This window comes from Gadus macrocephalus, chromosome 17 (genome assembly GCF_031168955.1).
Source record: "Gadus macrocephalus chromosome 17, ASM3116895v1".
Lineage (NCBI taxonomy): Eukaryota > Metazoa > Chordata > Actinopteri > Gadiformes > Gadidae > Gadus > Gadus macrocephalus.
Genome location: NC_082398.1, coordinates 5,069,127 through 5,090,508, shown reverse-complemented (window position 1 = coordinate 5,090,508; position 21,382 = coordinate 5,069,127). Strand labels below are relative to the sequence as shown.

Below are 21,382 nucleotides of genomic sequence, written 5' to 3'. Positions count from 1 at the left end.
GGTAGTGTACCAGCCATCCAGCCATCCAGCCATCCAGCCAGCCATCCATCCACCCATCCATCCACTCATCCATCCATCCATCCATAGTGGATCATAACACAGAAGGCAGTTGACCTAGCTCTGTGACAGACACTGATTGTGATTATGTGTGTGTGTGTGTGTGTGTGTGTGTGTGTGTGTGTGTGTGTGTGTGTGTGCATGTGTGCGTGTGTGTGTGTCTGTGTCTCTGCGTGTGTGTGTGTGTGTGTGTGTGTGCGCCCGTGTGTAACAATAAGGTTGAAGTTCACCGTGGTCAGTGAGCCAATGGATGACGAGGAGGAGTGTGTGGACGTGGGACACGCCTTCCTGGACCTCCAGGAACTTCTCCTCACAGGAAATGATGTCATCGAACGTCAGATCGATAGTAGGTGTTGTTTTGGATTTGTGACGTTTGTCATAACACTTGTCATAATCATTTCCTTTACATTTTTGACAATGACATGTGATATGACAATGAACGTGATTAGCCGATAAGGCGTTTCGAAAATCTGCCTCTTCTGACATCACAAGTGGGCGTGTCCACCTAGAGAACGTTTGCTATAGTCCACTGGGTAGGCTGGTAGACTGATCTATCCAACACACATCTAGGTGGAGACGCCCACTTGTGTTGTCACAAGAGGCAAATTTTCAAAACGGCTTGTAACGGCTAATTATACTCACACCTGGTGGTGTAACATGGGACCTTTAAAGGCATATAAAATTAGGAAATATTGCTGTCTTGCAGTAACTGTATGAATTAATGAATGATCATGTGTTCCAGTTGTCAGTGTGGATGAGGAGGGAGACGCTATCGGTAAGCTGAAGGTCTCCCTAGAGGCAGCCAAAGCTCTGACGGGAATCTATCGGGAGTTTCACAGGGAGAAAGAGCCGGAGAACGAAGGCCAGACCACCGAAGAAGAGGAGGACGAGGAAGAGGAGAGAGACGAGAAGAAGAAAAAACCTCAGATACACGTTGACGATTATGACGAGGACAGCGACTTTTTTTAATTAAGAGAGTTTAAATGAATAAATCATGGACCTCTGAGCAATGTTGAATAGTGATTTATTAGTAACTTATTTTTGGGCAACGATAAAAATTTGATTTACAGAAGAAAGTTGCAAATTGTATACTGGCATACATTCTGGTTTCTGGGTTTAATTGACACATGTCTGTTTGTCGTCCATTATTGGTGATAATCTCGCTTCACTTCCTAATAAGTCCGGTCAATAAAGCATTGCATTCAGAGCTATTGATCGATCTTTTCGTCAATCGACGCTGCTCTTTAAATGACAATCGGAAATCATTTAGTTATGCCTTAAAATACGGCTGCTGCGCATGCGCAGTAACAAACGTGCCTATGTGGACAAGTCCTCTTCATTTCTCAATTTGTCAACGGAACAGTAGATATGGGCTTCATATGGTTGATTATATTGGTGGTCTGCAGTTTCACTAGGGCAGACCAGGACGAGAGACTGCCGAACAAATGTGAAGGTAAACCACTTAATAGTTTTAGACGTGTTAAAAGTATCGCCAGACCACCCCCCTTTTCTTAATCCACGCATCGGTTTTTATGTGGAAGAGCCTCAGTTCAAAATAGTTCCGCAATTAAACACAAGAAAAACGTCATGCATTCACGGAAAGCTATGTTATTATTATTATTGTGTGGGTTTTTGCCTGTTTCTGTCTCTATCTGACTACTAAGAGACATGGGATAAGTGTGCAAAAAAGTTTTGTGGAGATGTGCATCTGTTCATCATGCTGAGTGACAGTGTCATATGGCTCTGGGCCACTTACGTACTCCTCGTCGGCCATTCGTCCTAAAGTTGCTTGGTCTGTGTTCCCTCTTCTCCACGACCAGTGTGTAAGTTCCTCACTATGGAGCTTCAGGCGTCGCTGGAGAAGACTGCCCGTTCAAAAGAGGTATTTGAGCTTGGAGAGGTGCTGGACACTGGCAAAAGAAGACGCAAGATAAAATACAACACCTCGTAAGTTCGTCGTGGCCATATCTATACAGCTGTCATGGTAGAAGTTTCCCCCTAACTCCAAATGTAGAACACTTTCCCTAGCCAGTAATGGTTACCAATGGTATACGTGAGTAGATTGTTTATTTACCTCTATGTGATGACTGGAACACTCTCAACACCTCAACTCATCTGAACTATGATGCTACAGTAATCATCTACATGTCATTATTGATGAGGGAGCCTTATTGTTGACACGTTGCGTTGCCAGGGAAACGAGGCTGACGGAGGCGGTGGACAACATCTGTGAGGGAATCCTTCAGTACAACATCCACGCTGAGCGACCGGGCAGCCTACGCTATGCCAAGGTGTGTGTGTGTGTGTGTGTGTGTGTGTGTGTGTGTGTGTGTGTGTGTGTGTGTGTGTGTGTGTGTGTGTGTGTGTGTGTGTGTGTGTGTGTGTGTGTGTGAAGTAATGGACCTTATGATGAATGCTTATTGCTCCATTTGGCAATCACATAATAAGCCTAGACCAATAAGCATAAATGCATCAAAATTGGAGGCCGCTAAACGCACGTGTTTGTGTGTGCGTGCGTGTATGTGTGTGTGTGTGTGACAGGGTGCCAGTCAGACCATGACCACGCTGAAGAACCTGGTCCACAAGGGGGTGAAGGTGGACCTCGGGCTGCCGTACGAGCTGTGGGACGAGCCCTCCGTGGAGGTCTCTGACCTGAAGAAACAGGTGTGTTCACGTGGGTGTGGGGAAACATGAAGCCCTTCACTGGTCTGTAGCTTATCAGGTGTGTGTATGGCCACCGCATGAACTTCAACTTGTCTATGTCGTGTATATTCTTTGTGTGTGTGTGTGTGTGTGTGTGTGTGTGTGTGTGTGTGTGTGTGTGTGTGTGTGTGTGTGTGTGTGTGTGTGTGTGTGTGTGTGTGTGTGTGTGTCTGTGTCTGTGTCTGTGTCTGTGTTTGTGTCTGTGTCTCTGTGTGTGTGTGTGTGTGTGTGTGTGTGTCTGTGTCTGTGTGAGATTGTTTTTTTGACCAAGCCCAACATCATACTCTTTATAGCATTGACAGGGTGTAGGTTTGATTCCCACTAGGGCGTACACACTGCACTTTAAAGATTTAAAGCAAATTTTAAAGCAACCACCATTTGAAATCAATTCATATTTTTGTACACGTGTGTGTGTATACGTGTGTGCGTCCAGTGTGAGACGATGCTGGAGGAGTACGAGGAGGTGGTGGAGGACTGGTACTTCCACCACCAGGACCAGCGACTGGAGAGGTTCCTGTGTCAGACCCACGTCCTCAGCCCCCCCGACCTAGGTACAACCCCCCCCCACCCCCAACCCCAACCCTACACACACACCGACGTTTGATGTAACAGCCGATACTCCTAAGCTACTTCAGGTCGAAATTGATCCTAACAGCTGAGTGCATTCTTTTTATAAAGTAGCACAAATAACGTTGTAAATAATATCCGTTTAGTATCCGTTTCACATTATTTGGTCGTTATCGGCCAGTTGAGATCTGTGGCCGATACGTGGCTGTCATGTGACCCTGCGTGCTTCCTCCCGGTCTCAGAGTGTCTGGAGGAGGTGTGGAAGGGAGAACTGGGGGCCAAAGCAGTGGAGGAGGAGAAGACCACGTCACATGACGCTGGGGAACTGTGATGATGATGACGACGACGACGATGATCACACTCCGGACTACACAACACAATGCCTCTGTTTGACCTTTGACCTTTGACCCTTGACCCTAGGCTGTGCCCCTGCCTGTTCTTACTCCTTCCTCCCTTCCTCAATGTTATCCCGAAAGGGAAAAGTATCTCTAAAATGGGATGACATGAGTTTACATGAGAAGCCATGGTTGTAATATTGGCCTGGCCGGACGTCCAAACTGCACAATAGCTCTGACTTTCATGAGGTATAAACTTCCTGTCTTTTTTAAAGCCCATTCATGTTCATCCAATAAGGCTTTATACCTGCACAACAGAATGTAGCCTAACTTTATGCAACTAATTGGGAACCTTTTCTACGATTTTTATTTTATTGTTGTCCATTTCAGTATTATTTTACACTAATGTTGCTCAGTATTTTTTTCTGAGCTATTTTAGACATGTGCCTTATGTACAGTTTTACATCATTATTGCAGTATTTTTATATTTGTTATGCTTGTTATTCTGCCTTTCAAAATGATTACTTGGTGGCACTTTTATAGGCAATTAAATGACGAATATACAACTGTGTCAAACTGTTCCGACACTAAAAACCATGTCATTAAAAGTTTTAAAAAAGAGTTAAAAAAAATGCTTGATTGTGTGTGATTAATTTCAGGTGTGTCAAACGACCCAAAAAGATCCCATTTGTTCTCATTCTGGATGGTTCCTTTTGGCCTAAGGATCTTCCTTAATGGAGAAACCTTTTCCGTTCACCACCGCAATGGCACCGCTTTCCCTCCACGTCGTCCTGCTGGTGATTAGATGGCTGCCGGTCGCGTGCTACAGCTACCAATCAAAGTCCCTTTTCATGACTTTCTCCGAGCTGGCCGCCCTTGAAAAAAAGTCTCAGGACCGCGTTTTGGTGAAGTGCCTTCAGGACAGTATGGAGGTGACGGTGGTGGAGGAGAAGGCGGATGCTTTTGGTCTGGGGTTCCCCGTTGACCCTAAACGCCTGAACCTTGGCCCTGTGGTCCAATCACAGAGCCGTTGCCAGGCAGAGGCCAGTGGAAAGGGGGCTTACACCTTCCGAGCCCAGCATGGAGAGTGTGGCACGAAACTAATGGTAAGACCGTCAGAACTATTGAAATTAGTGTTTGATGCCATAAAGTTTCACACTTTTGTTTACAATTCGTTAGTGAGGAATCTTAGTTGATCATGTCTGATGGCCAGTTGAGTTGAACAATGCTTTCACGGATAATGTAGAACACAACAGTGAGTTTAATAAACTAAAGCAATGATGGATCATTACACTAAACTAGGAACAAGGTTAAACAATCTACACCTGAATACCATTGACCTCAGACAGGACCCAAGTAGAAAAGGCGATAACAATATTGGGAACTTTTTTTATTCACATGAATAGCAGCCTGGTGATGTTTTTGGATTCATTTTTTCACCAGATATCAGATGACAACATTGTCTTCAGCAACCTGCTGGTCTACTCTCCTCCTCCCACTGAAGCTGGACAGCTCCCTCCAACTCCCTCCCTGGCTGTTCCAGTACACTGTATTTATAAACGGTGAGTAAAATAAATAGAATCGTTATACAATTATTGACCCCAAATGGAGCGAGGCCAAAATAAAAGTTAAACCAACATTTCACTTCCAGCATATAGTAGTACAACTTACTAGTCTTTTTTTTTTTTTCTGACTGACTTGATACTTGCTGATGCATTATGGGTGATGTAGTTCTGTTTTTGTCATCATTAGGAGGTATGGGGTGAGTAGCGGTCCTCTAAAACACTCCCGGGCCCCAGTGGTTCCCCGCTTCTGGCCTTCCACCTCCAACTCCGGCTCAGGTCAGGGCTGCTTTCACTCCGTTTGGTGGAACACACTATTCCATCTGGAAGAACCAAACCCAAGCACCTCATTGTACATTGGTTTGCATTCGCTTTTGAAGAGGAATAACAAGCCACTGTTTGCTTTCTAGTTGCCTCTGGCCCCCGGAGAGAGTTTTATCCTTCTGTACATCTTCATAGACTAGGGGTAATTAAAGCCTAACTAGATTAGGGTTATTGCTGCCCCCTGTCGATTCAATTCTGATACTATATGTTGATGTTTCGATATCGTTTTCAAACATTTGGAATTGTTTAATACTTTGCATGGGTTAAAATATGTCAATCTTTCTGACAGTATGATTATTGATGCATTAGAAAAAGACGATTTTTGGGAAAAAGGTCATAGAAAGGAGGGGGCTACCTTTTTTACCCCATGGCCATGACTGAGACATTGTGGAAATCCTCTCTTGCGTCAATGAAAGATGGGTGGGTGCAAGTGTACGTCCACACCAGGAGCGACCAAAGCGTCGAAGACGCTTTGGTCGCTGCGAATTTTCGCTGCGAATTTTTCTGTTCGCTTTGGTCGCTCAAGTCGCTCATGACGTACAATTCAATTATGCAGACGCATTTAAAGGAGCCGTATGCGTTTAGTAGGCCCTACAGACAGCCATATCAAATATTGAACTCTCCCATACACCTTGGCCATATTGCCGAGACGGTTTTGCTTGTTCGATAAAGTGCTTCGACAACAAGTAGTAGTAATAGTGATTCCCCCCAATATAAAAATCCTAAAATGTAGGCTAATTACAACCGAGAACAAAAAACCCTGCGTGCTGTAGTAGTTTAAATATGTTTCACTGATCTGGATCTGCAAATCATGATCTGCACTCATTCGTCGCATTCAAAACAAATAGACGTTAGCGCACATGGCTAATTTGCATACGTGCACAGGACTGGTTGGCTCCGCAAGGCAAATAATGGAACATATCTATCTATCTAGGTCTTTCTGTCTATCTATCTATCAACGCGTGTCTAGTTTTAATGTGATGTATTGTGTGTATGTCCAGTCAGACTTGTTCTGTGTGGTCTTGTAGGCTACTGTCCTGTGTGGGACGAACCACCTAAATGGATTCCCGACGATTTGTGTCGTTTGGTATTAATAAAGACTTGACTATCTATCTATCTCTAGACTATTTAATTAAAAATTATTCACCTCAGGCTCCGTGAATAGTGGGGAATAGAGGGATAAAAGACAAGAGATATATCCCTTGTCATTTATCCCTCGTCTTGTCGATTAGTTTGTTTATGTGACGGTTTTGTTTAAAGCATGCTACACGCGATTGGTTGGTTAGATTGGTGGCATGTAGAGCAAATTATAATGATTCCCGCTTAAATACGAACGTTCTAGATGTAGCCTATAAATACTCCCGCTTATCATCACTTGATATCCAAACCACTATGGCGTTTCGATCTCTGAACTGAAAAAGGGTGGGTTCGTACAACACCGGGTGCCCAGTTACAGCCGCGATTAATACTTCAGCCGACATTTTGTTCAGTGAGTGAATAAAGGTAGGTAGGAACCAAAGTGCCTGCCGATGTTCCCTGGGATCCACGCAAGCGAAGAGCGTCTACATTCCGATTGGCTGTCAGTGTTTGGTCGCTGAAGCGAATAATAGTCATTTGCATAAAGTTAAAAAGTTTTCAACTTCTTTTTGACGCTCTGGTCGCTCAACTTTGGCCGCTGGTAGCGTTGGTCGCTTTGGTCGCTTTGGTCGCTCTTGCCCATAGAAAGTGAATGACTTCCGGCGATTTGGTCGCTCAATTCGCTTCTGGTGTGGACGGACAGTAAGGTTATAGACTTTATGATCATTTAAATGGTTTTGTTAAAGTACACATAGCCTGTAATGCATGAAAGTTTATCAATGCAACATTATCCATTCGTCTCCATAAGATAGTTGGAGGTCAGCAGACGGGGACGCCTCGGTCTGTTGGAACTGGGGGACGGATGAGACATTTCTCTCACGAAGTACCAAGACCCGCCACCAGAGGGCAGTAATGGACCAAACAAGACCGGCCACCAGAGGGCAGTAATGCACCAAACAAGACCCGCCACCAGAGGGCAGCAATGCACCAAACAAGACCCGCCACCAGAGGGCAGTAATGCACCAAATAAGACCCGCCACCAGAGGGCAGTAATGCACCAAATAAGACCCGCCACCAGAGGGCAGTAATGCACCAAATAAGACCCGCCACCAGAGGGCGGTAAAGCACCAAACAAAGGCTACGGCTATGGCTATTAAAGATTGATTTCCACATGTGTTACAGAAACCGCTCCATTAAAGAGGATGAATGAATTTTATTATTTATTTCTTCCAGTTTAGCATTCAACTGTGGATCTGTATGTCTTTTTCTCAGTTTATTTCCAGAGTGGCATAAGGAGACCATCTTGGGCCCATTTATGCGCTCTCATGGACGATTGGCAACCATGGAAAATGAAATCATAAATCTAAACGGTTTTTTTCCCAGTAGGCCTATTGACTGCTGCTTATTTAAATAAATAACAATATATTCTCTATTTTTAGACCGCTAACATATGTCCCTCGAATGAACCTTTATAAATGTTTCAGGTTAAATTAGCAAAGGCCTATTGTTTTCAAAATTATGGTCAAAATAAGCCTAATCTGGTTCATATTTTAAAAAGAAGATAGTCAATCATGTTGGAATCAGTGCCTCGAGGACAACGAAAATAATAATTATTGCATGATTAACGTTAATAGTTTAAACTATCATTACTGTTTATTTATTTCGGTCTGGTATTTTCTAAAACAATTAAAGATACAATGCCGGTAAAAGAAAATACGCTCAATTAAACTATTAAATTGTGCCATGTGTGACAATTATCTATAGGCTACACAAACTTTTATTCGCTGGTGCGTAGTTTACATCGAGCCCTCCTCATGGAACCTCTGGAGCTCGGAGCAGCCGGAGCTCCGGGCGGTTTTGGGGGATTTTTTGTCACACAATCAGACTCGGAAAGACGGAACGATAGCTCTGAAAAAGCCGATTTATGCGTCCTAAAATAAATAATAATAAATAGACCTAAAACCGAGATGCTCCTATAGTGCTGTTGATGACAGGTTGTGTGGGACAATAAACGTTGTAAAAAAAAAAAAAAACAGACAGCTTTTTTGATTTAAAATGATTTTATGGAAAATGCCTTCTTGGGATATGATGAAAAAAATTGTCAAATATGCAAAGATGTATAGAGATATAGTTGAAGCAAATAAAATGGTGCGTTGTCTGGTCGTAGCCAACATGCGGTGCATTCAACGTGGATACGGGGACTGAATTTAACACTTGTAGGCCTACATGTCCATGACCAGCACATCGACCCTACATCTCCCAGCTGTGCGTGTTTCTTCCCCAGTAACAACATCCCACCGCGGGCGGACGGGCCCGTTCGAGGCGGGGGTCCCAAGGGAGGGAGCTCACTGTACACCAGCACCCGGACCTCCACCAGCCAACCGCCCCCCCGGTCTCCTGACGGCCGCTCCGGCCCTTCGCCTCCCATCAGTCCGGACTCACACTGGGCTTCTCACACGTAGGAGATCACCTTTGTTTTTTTGCAATTTACCAAAATGTATACATATGGATGGTCTATCTATTAATCGTTGTTGTAGGCCTAATATGGTGCAATCAGTAAGCGTCCGGCCACGTTTAAATATCCTTATTTAAACGGGCCTGTTGTAATTAGGCTATATATGCCACTTTATTTAGTTTATTAAATTATTCGTCTATTATTGTAGTTGTGATATTATTATTATTATCATCATTATTCGGAGCAGTAGTAATATAGTAGCCTATTATTATTATTTGGGCCATTCAACCAATTTTCGATATGTTGCCTAAATGGTGAATTCATTAGGCCTAAATAAAACAGAGCCTATTGTTCAAGGGTATATTACTGTGTTATATGAACCTGTAACTGTTGGTTGGCAAACGTATTAACCACAAGAGTTAATAAAGATCACCTGTAGTATATAGGCAACTATTAGGCCCTCAGCAAGAGCATTATCAAAGCGATATTGTATCCACAATTAGGTCTGTACTCAGAATGATTAATTATTTTGTTTATTTTGGCCTTATTTTTTCCGCGATGAATGTGTGTGTGTGTGTGTGTGTGTGTGTGTGTGTGTGTGTGTGTGTGTGTGTGTGTGTGTGTGTGTGTGTGTGTGTGTGTGTGTGTGTGTGTGTGTGTGTGTGTGTGTGTGTGTGTGTGTGTGTGTGTGTGTGTGTGTGTGTGTGTGTTTGAGGCACCTCTCTCACCTCGTCCTCGTCAAACAAACACCTGCGCCAAAAACGACCGATTTGTGTCTGCAGTCCGAGGCCTGTTCAAATTATTATTATTCATTTAACACTTATTATTATAAGGCGTGCATTTAAATAAATAAGCTTGATCTGGGGGCGCTTTATTGATTAAGGCTATTGAATTCATTTATTTATTTTAATTGTAGCCTTTATTTTGTTTCCATGTCCGTTCCATATATCTACTTTCTGATCCAGAGGCGCAACGCATCGATCTAATTTAATTCCGACATGTGGGCTCCGTCAATACTGATCGCGCTTAACCTTTAGATTAGCTCATGTGTGAAGCCCTTTGGCGGACTCTCGGGAAGAGAAATGGGGTGATTGTTTACATGTCTTTGAATTTCCTGTGTGTGTGTGTGTGTGTGTGTGTGTGTGTGTGTGTGTGTGTGTGTGTGTGTGTGTGTGTGTGTGTGTGTGTGTGTGTGTGTGTGTGTGTGTGTGTGTGTGTGTGTGTGTGTGTGTGTGTGTGTGTGTGTGTGTGTGTGTGTGCGTGTACGTGTGCGTGCCGCAAAATCCCTTAACGATTTTGGACTGTGGTCCGGTGGTGGGAAGCGATTTTGAATGAAAATCGTTATGTTTATATGCAGTTCCCCTAAAATATACACATGAAGGCTTCGGTGGTCACCTCAGACATGTGCCTCAGAAGTGAGAACTGACTGTTTAATGCAGTTAAATATTTTCAAAATCAACAGACACACACACACACAAACCCACGCACTCACACACACACACACGCACGCACACATTATAAAAACACATCATCATTATCAGGCCTATAAAGAGAAATTAGAGCAAATCTCCCATGTTCCCTATGGGTTCTATGGGCCTTATCTGACATTGGCTTACTCACAACAACGGCACATTGTTGCGATTTGGTCTCCATATTTTATTATGGAGGCAATCCGTCAAATTCAGACACCGTTGTCTTGTGAAATGCGCTCCAGTTCCGTAACAGGCGGATGATGCTGAGTGCATGAGTGTATAATTGCGCTTCTATTTGTTATGATTCCACCTCCCTTTGTTAAGCCTAGACGCTGCAGGGCGAAACATTCTGGCACTGGGTCCCTCACCCGTTGACTGTGTTTATCGTTTATTATAAGCCTATAATTTATAGGCGAGGGGGTTATGCTATCGGTCTGGTATCCAAACGCATTTTGTTATTCCAATCGATAATTGAACGCCCACACTTATCTCAGCCCTAGCCCGGGGCGCGCTGCACACACACACACGCCTTTGTGTTCGCGATGCCAAGGAGGGAGATATTGACGCGCAAACGTGCCATTTCTTCAATTGACCATGCCATTTCAATTTATTGCACTTGTCCTGTTTCCAAGGATAGCATTTCCCAACGAGTCGGTAACTACTTGACACACACACCTGGGGCCTGGGGGAAGCATTCCTGCTGGGAAGTCATCAATCAGTTTTATAGTTTTCCCTGGGAAACTTTCCCTTTTCTGCCGTGCCCCAATCTTCCTATTATCCTTTACCTTAGTATTTTCTTTGTTTTGAATATGCACGCGCACGGACACACACACACACACACACACACACACACACACACACACATACACATACACATACACATACACACGCACACGCACCCATTCTCTCTCAAACGCACGCACGCAGCCTTTTCCATCTGTATCAGTTTTTGTTTCTCCGAACGAGCACATCTGAGAACGATCCACTTGTCGATTAACAAGAGGTCCCCCACCCCCCTCTCCTCTTCTCCAGTGATCTAATTGGAAGAAAGAAATGGCCGGTGGTTAATTATTTCAGGGCGAGCACGGATCTCCTAATAACGGCGAGAGTCTCCAGCCTTTTCTCCCTGCCTCCGTCAAAGTGCCCGCCACTTCCAATAATGAACCCGAGGGGCGGGAGATCAAGTCGTTCCCTCATACCCAGCCTAAAGGCCAGTTGGCAGATGTGTGTGTGTGTGTGTGTGTGTGTGTGTGTGTGTGTGTGTGTGTGTGTGTGTGTGTGTGTGTGTGTGTAGTAGGCCTCATATGTCTACGTCAGGGATGGGACGCCTCCTATACGCGGATCCCAGCGCTCAGCCCCGCTGCTGCCGCTGTCCCACTCCGTGACTCCCGCACACTCGCAGCCGCCGTTCCACTTCGGGACTACCGCACACACTTGTTGCTGCTGTCCGGCTCCGGGACTTCAGCACACACACTTGCTGCCGTCCCACTCGGGGAATCTCGCCCACACTCGCTGCTGCTGTCCTGCGGCGGTCGCTTTATTGCCTGAGACAAGCGCATGACCGCAATAGAGCAGAGAGGGATTACTTTTGGTTCACATGGTGAGTGGAACACGTTTTATCCTTTAATTGATGGCGCCGACTTGTACTTATCTTTTTTTCATCACCCCTCGAGCTTTGTGCAAAGCCTATTTATTGGATTTCAATCTAGAACGGCACAATAAGCGAAAGGCTTCTGTAGTCCGCGTTGTGGATTCACATGTGTCGCCTACTTTATTTTTGATTATTGTTATATATGCGTGTATATGTGGGCCTATACTTTTTATTTGTTGCAGTTATTTCAATATCTGATTCTAGATGTTTGAAGTTTAATGTCAGTCACACCCCTACAGCTCCATATCGAGATGGCTTAAAGTACTGCACTAAATAGGTGGAGTTTGACTGAACATCATTCAGGACTTTTAACTACATTTTAAACGCCAGTAGATTTAATGGATTGATGCGCTCATAAAATTGGTGTTGGGCCAACGTTAACAGAGTAAATAATGATACTGTCTGATTACAGACATTATGCAATTGGTATGCAATTATCCTTCCATTGAAACCCGTCGCTTCGGGGGGCTAACCACACAATAATCTGAATCAGGCCTACCGCAACTACGCAGCCTAATTACACCAATTAGTACTTAATGAACCGTGCACACATGAATCAACGTTAAAGCGCCCCAAACACAATATCTGGTCCTACAGTAAATATTTCTCATTGATATTATTGATATTATTATTTGAAGAGAATCCAAATCCAAGAAACCACGGACTCATAGTTTTGGTGTTTGTTTTTTATCCAGTGACTTACAGCCATGGGCTACATGGCTGTTACAATATAAATAGAGCCCGCGGTTTTAAATAAATAGTCGCGTCCGCTGGTTGCGTGGAATATAAACCACTGAGATTAATTTCACCGGGCCCTGTTTAAAGAAACCCTGTTTATAGCCTGAGCCCAAGTTTGTTGTAATACAATTAAAAGAATAACATCTCAGAGAACTCATTTGGTGTTGGCATGTACTCCAGGGTTTAACATTTTAAATGCATTAATTGGACACAAAACAAACTGCCCTGAGGAAAGTTTTTCATTTGTTTTCTGCGGCTGGAGCTGGCATCTGCGTCATTAGAACATTAAAACTTAAAACCACTCTATTCCCATCTGTTGCTCAACCACTCCGCCGTTTTAAACAAAACCTTAATGGAACGGGCTCTGCCAATTTGTGTGTGAGGAGGTACAGCGTGGGAGGAAAAGTGTGTGGGTGTGGGTGTGTGTGTGGTGTTAAAGTAGGCCTAAGTACCTCTCCTTCAAATATCAAGGACATATGCACTCTATGCAGGGAGAAATACTACGCAAAGGCCAGCCAAATAAACTCGAGTTGTTTAGGCACCCGTTTCCACGCATTGTCAGTATAGCCTATCCTATAGGACTAAACGTGCACCCCGACCCATGGGAATTCCCTTTCCCACAGGTGACGGTGTAAAAAAAAAAAAGCGAAACAGTGGCTATAATCTATTTAGTGTGTTTCATGACAGTTGCAGAATGCTGTTAAACCAGAAGATAGCGCGTAAACCTGCGCTCCAGGAATGCGCTCCTCCGCGGCAGCACAGACACAGCCGGATGCCGTTTGAGAATACGGACGGACGGACGGGGGGGGTTAGGGTATATATACATAGCCTTTCCCTTCTTCCCAACCAGGTCCCAGTGTTGTATTTCAGACGTGCTTTGGAGGGGGGGGGGGGGGGGGGGGGGGTGGTGAGGGACAATTGGAAATTAACAAAGGTGTCGTTGCAGTGACGCGTGCCAGCAGGTGCGCCAGAGCGGCGGATGTGACGATACGAGATTCTACGACGGAGATTATATTGATCAGATGTATTTAAAGCCAAGGGGCTACTGTGTGTCTCGCGGGATTTGAACCAGGATTTGCAAACAGTAAGGCCTACATTTAGAAGACCTATTGCGTGCCCCCCCCCCCCATCTCTGTAATTGGTTTAAAAATAACATAACATGATTACGCACGCATCCACAAAAAGCAACCGTGACCCTTGTTTATTTTGATCTCCACCCAAAAAGACTTATGCGCATTTATCGTCAGATGTAATAGTTCAGAATCGGTGCTCTGGTTTCATCCCTCTCTCTGCGAGGGCCTCTTGGCCGACACGGTGGTATCCTTCCTGGACACGGAGCGTTTTGGCCATGACGAGGAATGTTAAAATGTGTGGGACGGCTCAAAATCCAGCTCATCTGCTCACCACATAACGGGACCCCCCCACCCCCAGCACAGGCAGCAAGACCCGCACCGGGTGAAATATAGGGCCAAGAGTAGACAACAGGTATAGTGTTTAGCCCCCGTCCCGTCCCCCCGTGACCCTTGTGACCTTTCAGTCACAACAACTCACGGCGTAGTAGGTCTACTTCTGTCTTTGCGTTTATATTTAGTCGTATGCCTCTTTTAAGATTGGCCGGTTAATATTCTCTGTATATTTGTAGTGTTCATGTCATCGCGTTTTTCATTGTTTCTTTAAAGCTGCAGTCTACCATTTTTGTGCCCAAAGCTTTATGCTCCTACATTAGAGTGTGACGGAGTCTCGTGGTTTCCATGCGTTTTGATCTATAGCAATGGCCTGTAAGCCAACGAACCATTGACTCAATCCCCAGCCGCCACAATGTAATTAAAATCGGAACCATGAGACTCAAATCAAAACCAAATTTAATCAAAACAAAGGGGGGGATGAAAAAAAAATAATCTTACCCCATTTCGCTTTCATACAACTCTCATTATTTTCTTTATAACCCCCTCGCGATGTGTAAACCCAAGCTGCTCTGGGTGTCTGGCCATCTGCTCAGTGCGTCTCTAATGAACTGACTCCTCCATCGTGGCCACACGCTGGAACTTGGAAGGACTCTAAAGCAACACTCCGGAACAGTGCTCATGACCGCACCGGCTCCCCGGCCGTCCCATACCACGCTCACCTCCTCAGGCCCGGTGTTCATTACACGATAACAGGGGAAAAAAGAGAGCGCCCAGACAGCACACCTATCTAATCCTCGTTTATCCTCCACTGTTACTGAGCTCATCCCCTGCCACTCCGTTCCCACGTCCGTTCCCAGGACCATCAACTCCCCCACGCTCCCTCTCCACACATTACAGCATCTCTCTGACCTCCTACACACTACCCCCCCCCCCCCCCCCCCCCCTTCTTATTCTTTTTCTGGGGCCGTGTAGAAAAAAATCTAAAAAAGTGATGTTGAAACGATAATGAACGGCTTCGTTGACCTTGAAAGTGGGTTTTATTCTTCTAAACACGTGGTAGTGGTGGTCCCGGGCGGGTGGTCCCGGTGTGAACCGGAGCGGCGCGGCGTGGGTCGCTCCGGTTCACACAAGGTTCCTCGCCGCTGAAAACATGAACGGAGAGGCTGCTGGCACGTACGTGTGCTTGTAGCTCCGGGCCTGACTGGGCAGAGCTGCGTTCGAAGCTGAACCGTGTGGCCGGGGGCGCTCGGTTGGTCGAACCCCATCACCAACACTATCGGGTTGCATGCGTGATGTACGCGGGCAATAGTTCTGGTTTGGGTCTTTTTCTTTTTTGGATAATTTTTCAAATATATTTATTATTTTTTATGTTGTAATATTAAAATGATCTAAATATTAAATAATTAAGCTCGAGTCAAGTCTCGAACATGGCTGTCGATTTGGTTTGCATCTGCAATAGCGACATTGTTTTACAAGCGCGTCCTGGGTGTCAGAGATGTTCAGGCAGCGCATTAGCACAGAGTTCCGCAGCACTTCCACGTTCTTCCGACATGCCGGCTGTGGGAATTTATGGAAGGCAGCAGGGGGTCTGTGTGAGAAGGGGGCCGGGTGGGGGGGGACCTTGATACCATATCCAACCGGTTACAGTAGAGGTGCCAAAGGGATGATCCGGTTTCGGCCCAGAGAATGTGGATCCGACCTAGGGGAGGGGGGGGGGGGGTCTCAGAAGGGGAATCTATCCATTATAGAAGCTGTAGTGAGACGAGAGGTTAATTAGCTAACATAACCCCACCAATGACAAGTCTGAGTGGTCCCTTGGGGATTAAAGTGGCCACTAGGCACTAGGCAATCCAAGTGGCCACTAGTGGATCCAAGTGGCCACTAGCGGATCCAAGTGGCCACTAGCGGATCCAAGTGGCCACTAGCGGATCCAAGTGGCCACTAGCGGATCCAAGTGGCCACTAGCGGATCCAAGTGGCCACTAGCGGATCCAAGTGGCCACTAGCGGATCAAAGTGGATCAAAGTCAGCCGCAAAGTGGGACCGTCACTAGGTTTCCCTTCTTGTTAAACCAAGGAACGGTGGTAAGGGGGGGGGGGGGGATGGTGCGCTGTCTCGTTCCATCCGAGGCTCTTGGAGTCGGCTGGAGTTAAAGGGCGGTGAAGGAGTAGTATAAATACACGTGACGTGAGTGTAAGAATGTTAAACAAACCGGACCGTAATCCTCAACGCTACCCTCGCTCTTACGCTGGAAAGTTGCACCACCGACCGCGTCTGGGTTGAGCGGAGGCTTGTTTAGAGACGATTGAACTATATATTCTAATCCAAATATTATTTTCGACCATCCACCACAAGGATATCTCAAGCAATCCTTCACAAGATGGATGGTGAATGCCTGGCCTGGCTTTTCTTTTGTTTATTCAGAGCGGTCAAGCTAATTTAAGTGGTAACATTAGCAAAACAAACGCGAGACGCGCTCTGCTTTGTCTCAGTGAGTCAAGAGTGCGAAACGTGTTGCAACTTCAACTCTGACCCCCTCGCTGTTTAGCCGGCACTAGCAACAACCAGTGCGGCAGTGGTTCAGGAGGTTGAGCGGGATGGCTGGTAACCGCAAGGGTTGTGTGTGAGTGTCGCGGTGTCCCGGAGCAAGGCACCTCACCCTAACTGCTCCCGACGAGCTGGCGGTCGACTTTAATCGTTGACTCCGCCGTCGGTGTGTGAATGTGTGCATGAATGGGTTAATGTCAGGCCATATTGTAAAGCGCTGTATAAATACAGTCTATTAACAACCAGTGCTCCTTCAACTTCCCGAACCAGGACGACGACCCAGGTCACAGAACATCTCCCCGCAACCTTTCCCCCCCCCCTCTCTGTTTCCCTTTCCTCGGGTTTCCTCCCGACCGCGTGGCTTCAAACCCTGCCGCTCGTCCTCCAGGCATTGCGGGGACAGCCGACACCTCTGGAGCCCTCCAGGGGTAATTAATCAACCTATCAATTAGGGGCACACGCCTTCAAGCGGCGCGATGGGGGGGGGTGGTTCCCACGGGGCGTGTCATGACCCGTCTGGAATGCCCCGGGGAGCCGGACGGGGCACCCAGAATGCGGTGGTGTAGGCAACAGGGGTTGCTGTTAGCAACGCGCCCAAGCAACGACACCCAATGTGCCTTTTATGTCCTCCGTCGGGTTTGCTGATGGGATTGGAATTTCCCTCCTGTATCGGTAGTGGAGATGATGATGGTTGTGGTGGTGGAGATGCTGGGGTCAGAGATGGTGGTGGGGGTGGGGGTGGCGGTGATTACGAAGGTTGTAGTGGCGGTGGACGAGGGGGTGAAGGTGGTGGAGGTGTTGACGGAGATGGTGAGGATTAGGTAGGTTGCAGTGGTGGTGGAGAAGGAGGTGGTGGAGCCCTCTCTTCGCACCCTCTCTTCGCGCCCTCTCCTTCTTCTTCTTCGTACTTGTCCTCTTAGGTCTTCTCACGGCCCGGCCTGACCGGGCTGTCGTGTCAAACGCTTGTTAGAGGAGGCCCGTCAATCTGGAAGCAGTTAGGGGCGTCGTTCTCCTCTGGACGCGGACGCAGAGAGGGTGGGTGATAGATGGGTGCCGGGGTGACGTAGCGGACGAGAGCGGAGTAGACTGCTGATCGATAGGCAGAGGAGCTCCGTGTGAGCAGCAGGGGAGAGACGGTCTGGGCGGAGGAAAGGCAGGACCCGAAGGAGGTCAACGCAGCAGTTGTTTTTTTGGGGGATTTTTATCTTTTTTTCCCTCGGTGTGAAACGAAAACCAAACGACGCAAGAAAAAGATCCCACAGAGTCCGTCGTTCTGTCCGAGGGAACGTCAACCCATTGTTTTACCGTGCAGAAAGGAGAGAAGTGAACTCAGGCCTCTACAGTATCAGATGGTGACAGGGAGATGAATTGCGCTTTGGTGGGGGTGGGGGGGAGGGATTTGTTAACATGGCGGACGACACAGTGTCCCGTTGTGTCCTAGCGTGCGGTGGAAGTGTCCGAGCGGAGCTGAACACGCACACCGCCGTTTACGAGTCCTCCTCCATAAATCTTTCCGTTCCCCGTCCAACTCTCGGATCTCTCTCCTCCACCTTCTCCTCTCTCTCTCTCTCTCTCTCTCTCTCTCTCTCTCTCTCTCTCTCTCTCTCTCTCTCTCTCTCTCTCTCTCTCTCTCTCTCTCTCTCTCTCTCTCTCTCTCTCTCTCTCTCTCTCTCTCTCTCTCTCTCTCTCTCTCTCTCTCTCTCTCTCTCTCTCTCTCTCTCTCTCTCTCTCTCTCTCTCTCTCTCTCTCTCTCTCTCTCTCCCAACCCACCCTCTCTCGTCCTCCCTCTCTATCTCTCAGCCCTCCCCACCCTCTCTCATCCTCTCTCTCCCTCTCCACTTTATTTGAAAGTATTTCTAACATGTTCCCATTGGGTACATGAGGCTGCAGCTCAGGCTCTCAGCCTGCCCGTTTGTGTGTGTGTGTGTGTGTGTGTGTGTGTGTGTGTGTGTGTGTGTGTGTACCGACCGGTGGTAAAGTGATTTGAAATGGGGTGGGGGGGTGGGGGGGGGGGGGGGGCGGGAGAGAGTCATAAATCTCCTGGATGCGGTCCAGTCCATGGTTCTTCTTGGCCCCAGCTGTCGGACATGGTTTTTGTCATCCTCCAAGAAGGGTCCACTCAGACCCACTCCCACCACCACCACCTCCACCTCCACCACCACCACCACCACTCACCATCACCTCCTCCCGCTACCTCACTCAACCGCCCCCCCCCGTTTTTTATAGGTTGGGGGGGTGGGTTTTACGATCAATCCGTTGTTAAAGGCTGTTTGTGCCGCGGGGTTCTGAGGCGCTGGCCCGTGGCGCTGCGGTCGGGTCGTTCTGCAGATTGCGTTGTGCTGCGATGACATCTTGACGGCGGGATTAACAAACAAAGCCCCGCATGAAGGGGAATGCGTGGAGCGGGTACACAGTGTGTTTCCAATAAAGACACAGGTGGTCCCGCAACGTCTTTTTCTTCTCTGTTTCGGCTTCAAAACGCGCCATAAATCCATCACTTTTTTTTGGCTTTCTCCTCACGTTTTTTTCTTTTCTTTCCTTCTTCCCCTGCCACAGGCCCGATGACATGATGTCACTTCCCCTTCCCCCCTCCCGCCTGGTCTCCTCGGTCCTCCCTCTGCTCCTCCTCTTCCTCCCGCCCTCCTTCCTCTCGCCCGCCCTCTCCCACGCCCCGCTGAGCTGGACCTCGCCGCAGGACCCCTGCTACCACCATGACGGGCGTCCGCGCCACTGCCTGTCCGAGTTCATCAACGCCGCGTACGGCGTGCCCGTCACCGCCGGCAACTCCCTGCGCCACCCCGAGCCCGGGGCCGGCGTCACCAGCGCCCTGACGGACCTCCACAACCCCCACAACCTCAGCTGCTGGAGGTCCCAGGCCGGCGGGGGCGGGGGGGGCCTGGAGGGCGGGGACTGGGTCGTCACCCTCCCCCTGGGCCGGCGCTTCGAGGTCACCTACGTCAGCCTGCAGTTCTGCCACCAGGGGGCGCCCCCGGAGCCCTTCTCCATCTCGGTGCTCAAGTCCATGGACCACGGGCAGACGTGGCGGCCCATGCAGCACTACTCCAGCGACTGTCCCGGGACCTTCGGCCTGCCGGCCCGCACGGTGGCCCAGACGCGGCACCGCGAGACGGAGCCCCTGTGCTCGGACCCCCGGCCCCTGCCCAAGCACCGCGGGGGCACGGTGCTGGCCTTCTCCACCCTGGACGGGCGGCCGTCCTCCGTGGACTTTGACCACAGCCCCACCCTCCAGGACTGGGTCACGGCCACCGACGTCCGGGTGGTGTTCCACCAGGCGTCCAGCGCGGGACGCCCCGTCAGGCCCGGGGGGAGGGGAGGGACGGGGGAGGGGGCCGGTCCGGGGGTGGGGGACGGAGAGGACGAGGAGGAGGAGAGTGGGGGGCCCGGCTGGAGGGCAGGCTCCCAGGGAGCCGCCGGAGATCAGGTGGACCAGGGGCCGGCGTCGGACAACGGTCTGACGTATCTGGAGAGGGAGCTGCAGAACACCGGGACGGGGGCCCGGAGGGACAAGGGGGAGAAGCCCCCCAGGAAGGGCCACCGCAAGGGCCCGGGGGGCCCGGGGGGGAGGAGCTCAACGTCACGGGCGAGGGGGGCGGGGACGTCTTCGGCCGGGACGAGGCCCCGCCCCCGAAGACGAGGGCGGGGAAGGGCCGGAAACGGGGCCGCAAGAAGGACCAACCGCAGGGGCCCCCGTGTCCGGGCGCGGGGTGTCGCTGGAGGGTGGAGCAGGGCCAGGGCGGCCGAGACCACCAGGGGGGGGGGCGGGAGCTGAGGCGGCGGAGGAACCATCATCACGCGGGGAGGGGCTACGGGAATATGCAGCTGGCCCCTCCCCTGCCGCGGGTCTTGGCCCCGCCCCCAGCGCCCCCTCTGGCGCTCTCCGACCTGCAGGTGGGAGGCCGGTGCAAGTGCAACGGCCACGCCTCCAAGTGTCGCCGCGACGACCACGGGCGGGCGGTGTGCGTGTGCGAGCATCACACGACGGGGCCGGACTGCGACGTGTGCGAGGACTTTTATTTTGATAAGCCCTGGCACCGGGCCACGCCCACGCAGCCCAACCCCTGCGTCGGTAAGTTCCCACTCCCACCCTCTACCGGTTGAGTATACGTTAATAAGTGTGGTTTGATGAACCTCGGGTTGATATTTGGCCGGGTTTCATATCGCTTTCAACAATAAAAGCGCAAACCAATGTTGGTTGGAACATTTTGGAGGATATTTGGGTTCAGCAAGTTTGGTTACGTCTAACGTAACCTCTGGGTTATGTTTTGATTTTTTACAAAATCCAGATGGTTGACCCAAAATTCTGGGGAAGACTGCTGGTCTCTGAACCTGGAATTTCCATCTTTTGACAGCTTATTGCACAATGTTTTCTTTCTCCCTTTCAAACACAAGACGTCGAAGTGTTTGCTGTCATTGATAGGACAACCTGAGAAGATTAGTTAACGTGAGAAGGAGAGGATTTAGAAGATTG

At 48.6% G+C, this 21,382-nt stretch overlaps 3 protein-coding genes across 6 annotated transcripts in view; all 3 read left to right on the top strand.

Annotated features, from left to right (window-relative positions):
- The window catches only part of rpgrip1 (RPGR interacting protein 1), a 16,967-nt gene extending 15,802 nt beyond the window's left edge, over positions 1-1,165 (top strand). The window contains 2 exon segments of the mRNA XM_060035854.1: positions 130-403; positions 800-1,165. Of these exon segments, the coding sequence (XP_059891837.1) occupies positions 130-403; positions 800-1,026 (501 nt within the window). The 3' untranslated portion in view covers positions 1,027-1,165.
- A 171-nt stretch (positions 1,166-1,336) lies between these two features.
- On the top strand, positions 1,337-7,870 carry cnpy4 (canopy FGF signaling regulator 4). Of its 4 annotated transcripts, XM_060077223.1 has the most exons (8): positions 1,337-1,510; positions 1,878-2,004; positions 2,252-2,348; positions 2,599-2,721; positions 3,194-3,311; positions 3,570-4,768; positions 5,106-5,224; positions 5,415-5,503. In XM_060077223.1, the coding sequence occupies exons 1-6, from the start codon at positions 1,426-1,428 to the stop codon at positions 3,656-3,658; spliced, it is 639 nt and encodes a 212-aa protein (XP_059933206.1). In that variant the 5' UTR covers positions 1,337-1,425; the 3' UTR covers positions 3,659-4,768; positions 5,106-5,224; positions 5,415-5,503. The 4 variants fall into 4 exon arrangements, with proteins under 4 accessions (XP_059933206.1, XP_059933205.1, XP_059933204.1 ...); XM_060077222.1 differs by lacking the exons at positions 1,337-1,510; positions 1,878-2,004; positions 2,252-2,348; positions 2,599-2,721; positions 3,194-3,311 and adding an exon at positions 7,438-7,870 and having other exon boundaries at positions 3,659-4,768; XM_060077221.1 differs by lacking the exons at positions 1,337-1,510; positions 1,878-2,004; positions 2,252-2,348; positions 2,599-2,721; positions 3,194-3,311 and adding an exon at positions 7,434-7,870 and having other exon boundaries at positions 3,659-4,768.
- A 901-nt stretch (positions 7,871-8,771) lies between these two features.
- LOC132445737 (netrin-1-like) overlaps positions 8,772-21,382 on the top strand; it is a 17,991-nt gene continuing 5,380 nt past the window's right edge. The window contains 3 exon segments of the mRNA XM_060035853.1: positions 8,772-9,083; positions 19,450-20,669; positions 20,672-20,976. Coding sequence (XP_059891836.1) covers positions 19,460-20,669; positions 20,672-20,976 — 1,515 coding nt within the window. The 5' untranslated portion in view covers positions 8,772-9,083; positions 19,450-19,459.

What these genes read in the sequence shown, in the direction of transcription:
- cnpy4 (XM_060077221.1), top strand. Translation starts at nt 4,397, where the DNA reads ATGGAGAAACCTTTTCCGTTCACCACCGCAATGGCACCGCTTTCCCTC. An exon ending in AGTGTGGCACGAAACTAATG is followed by an intron (nt 4,769 to 5,105) that starts GTAAGACCGTCA and finishes TTTTTTCACCAG; the next exon opens with ATATCAGATGACAACATTGT. An exon ending in GTACACTGTATTTATAAACG is followed by an intron (nt 5,225 to 5,414) that starts GTGAGTAAAATA and finishes TGTCATCATTAG; the next exon opens with GAGGTATGGGGTGAGTAGCG.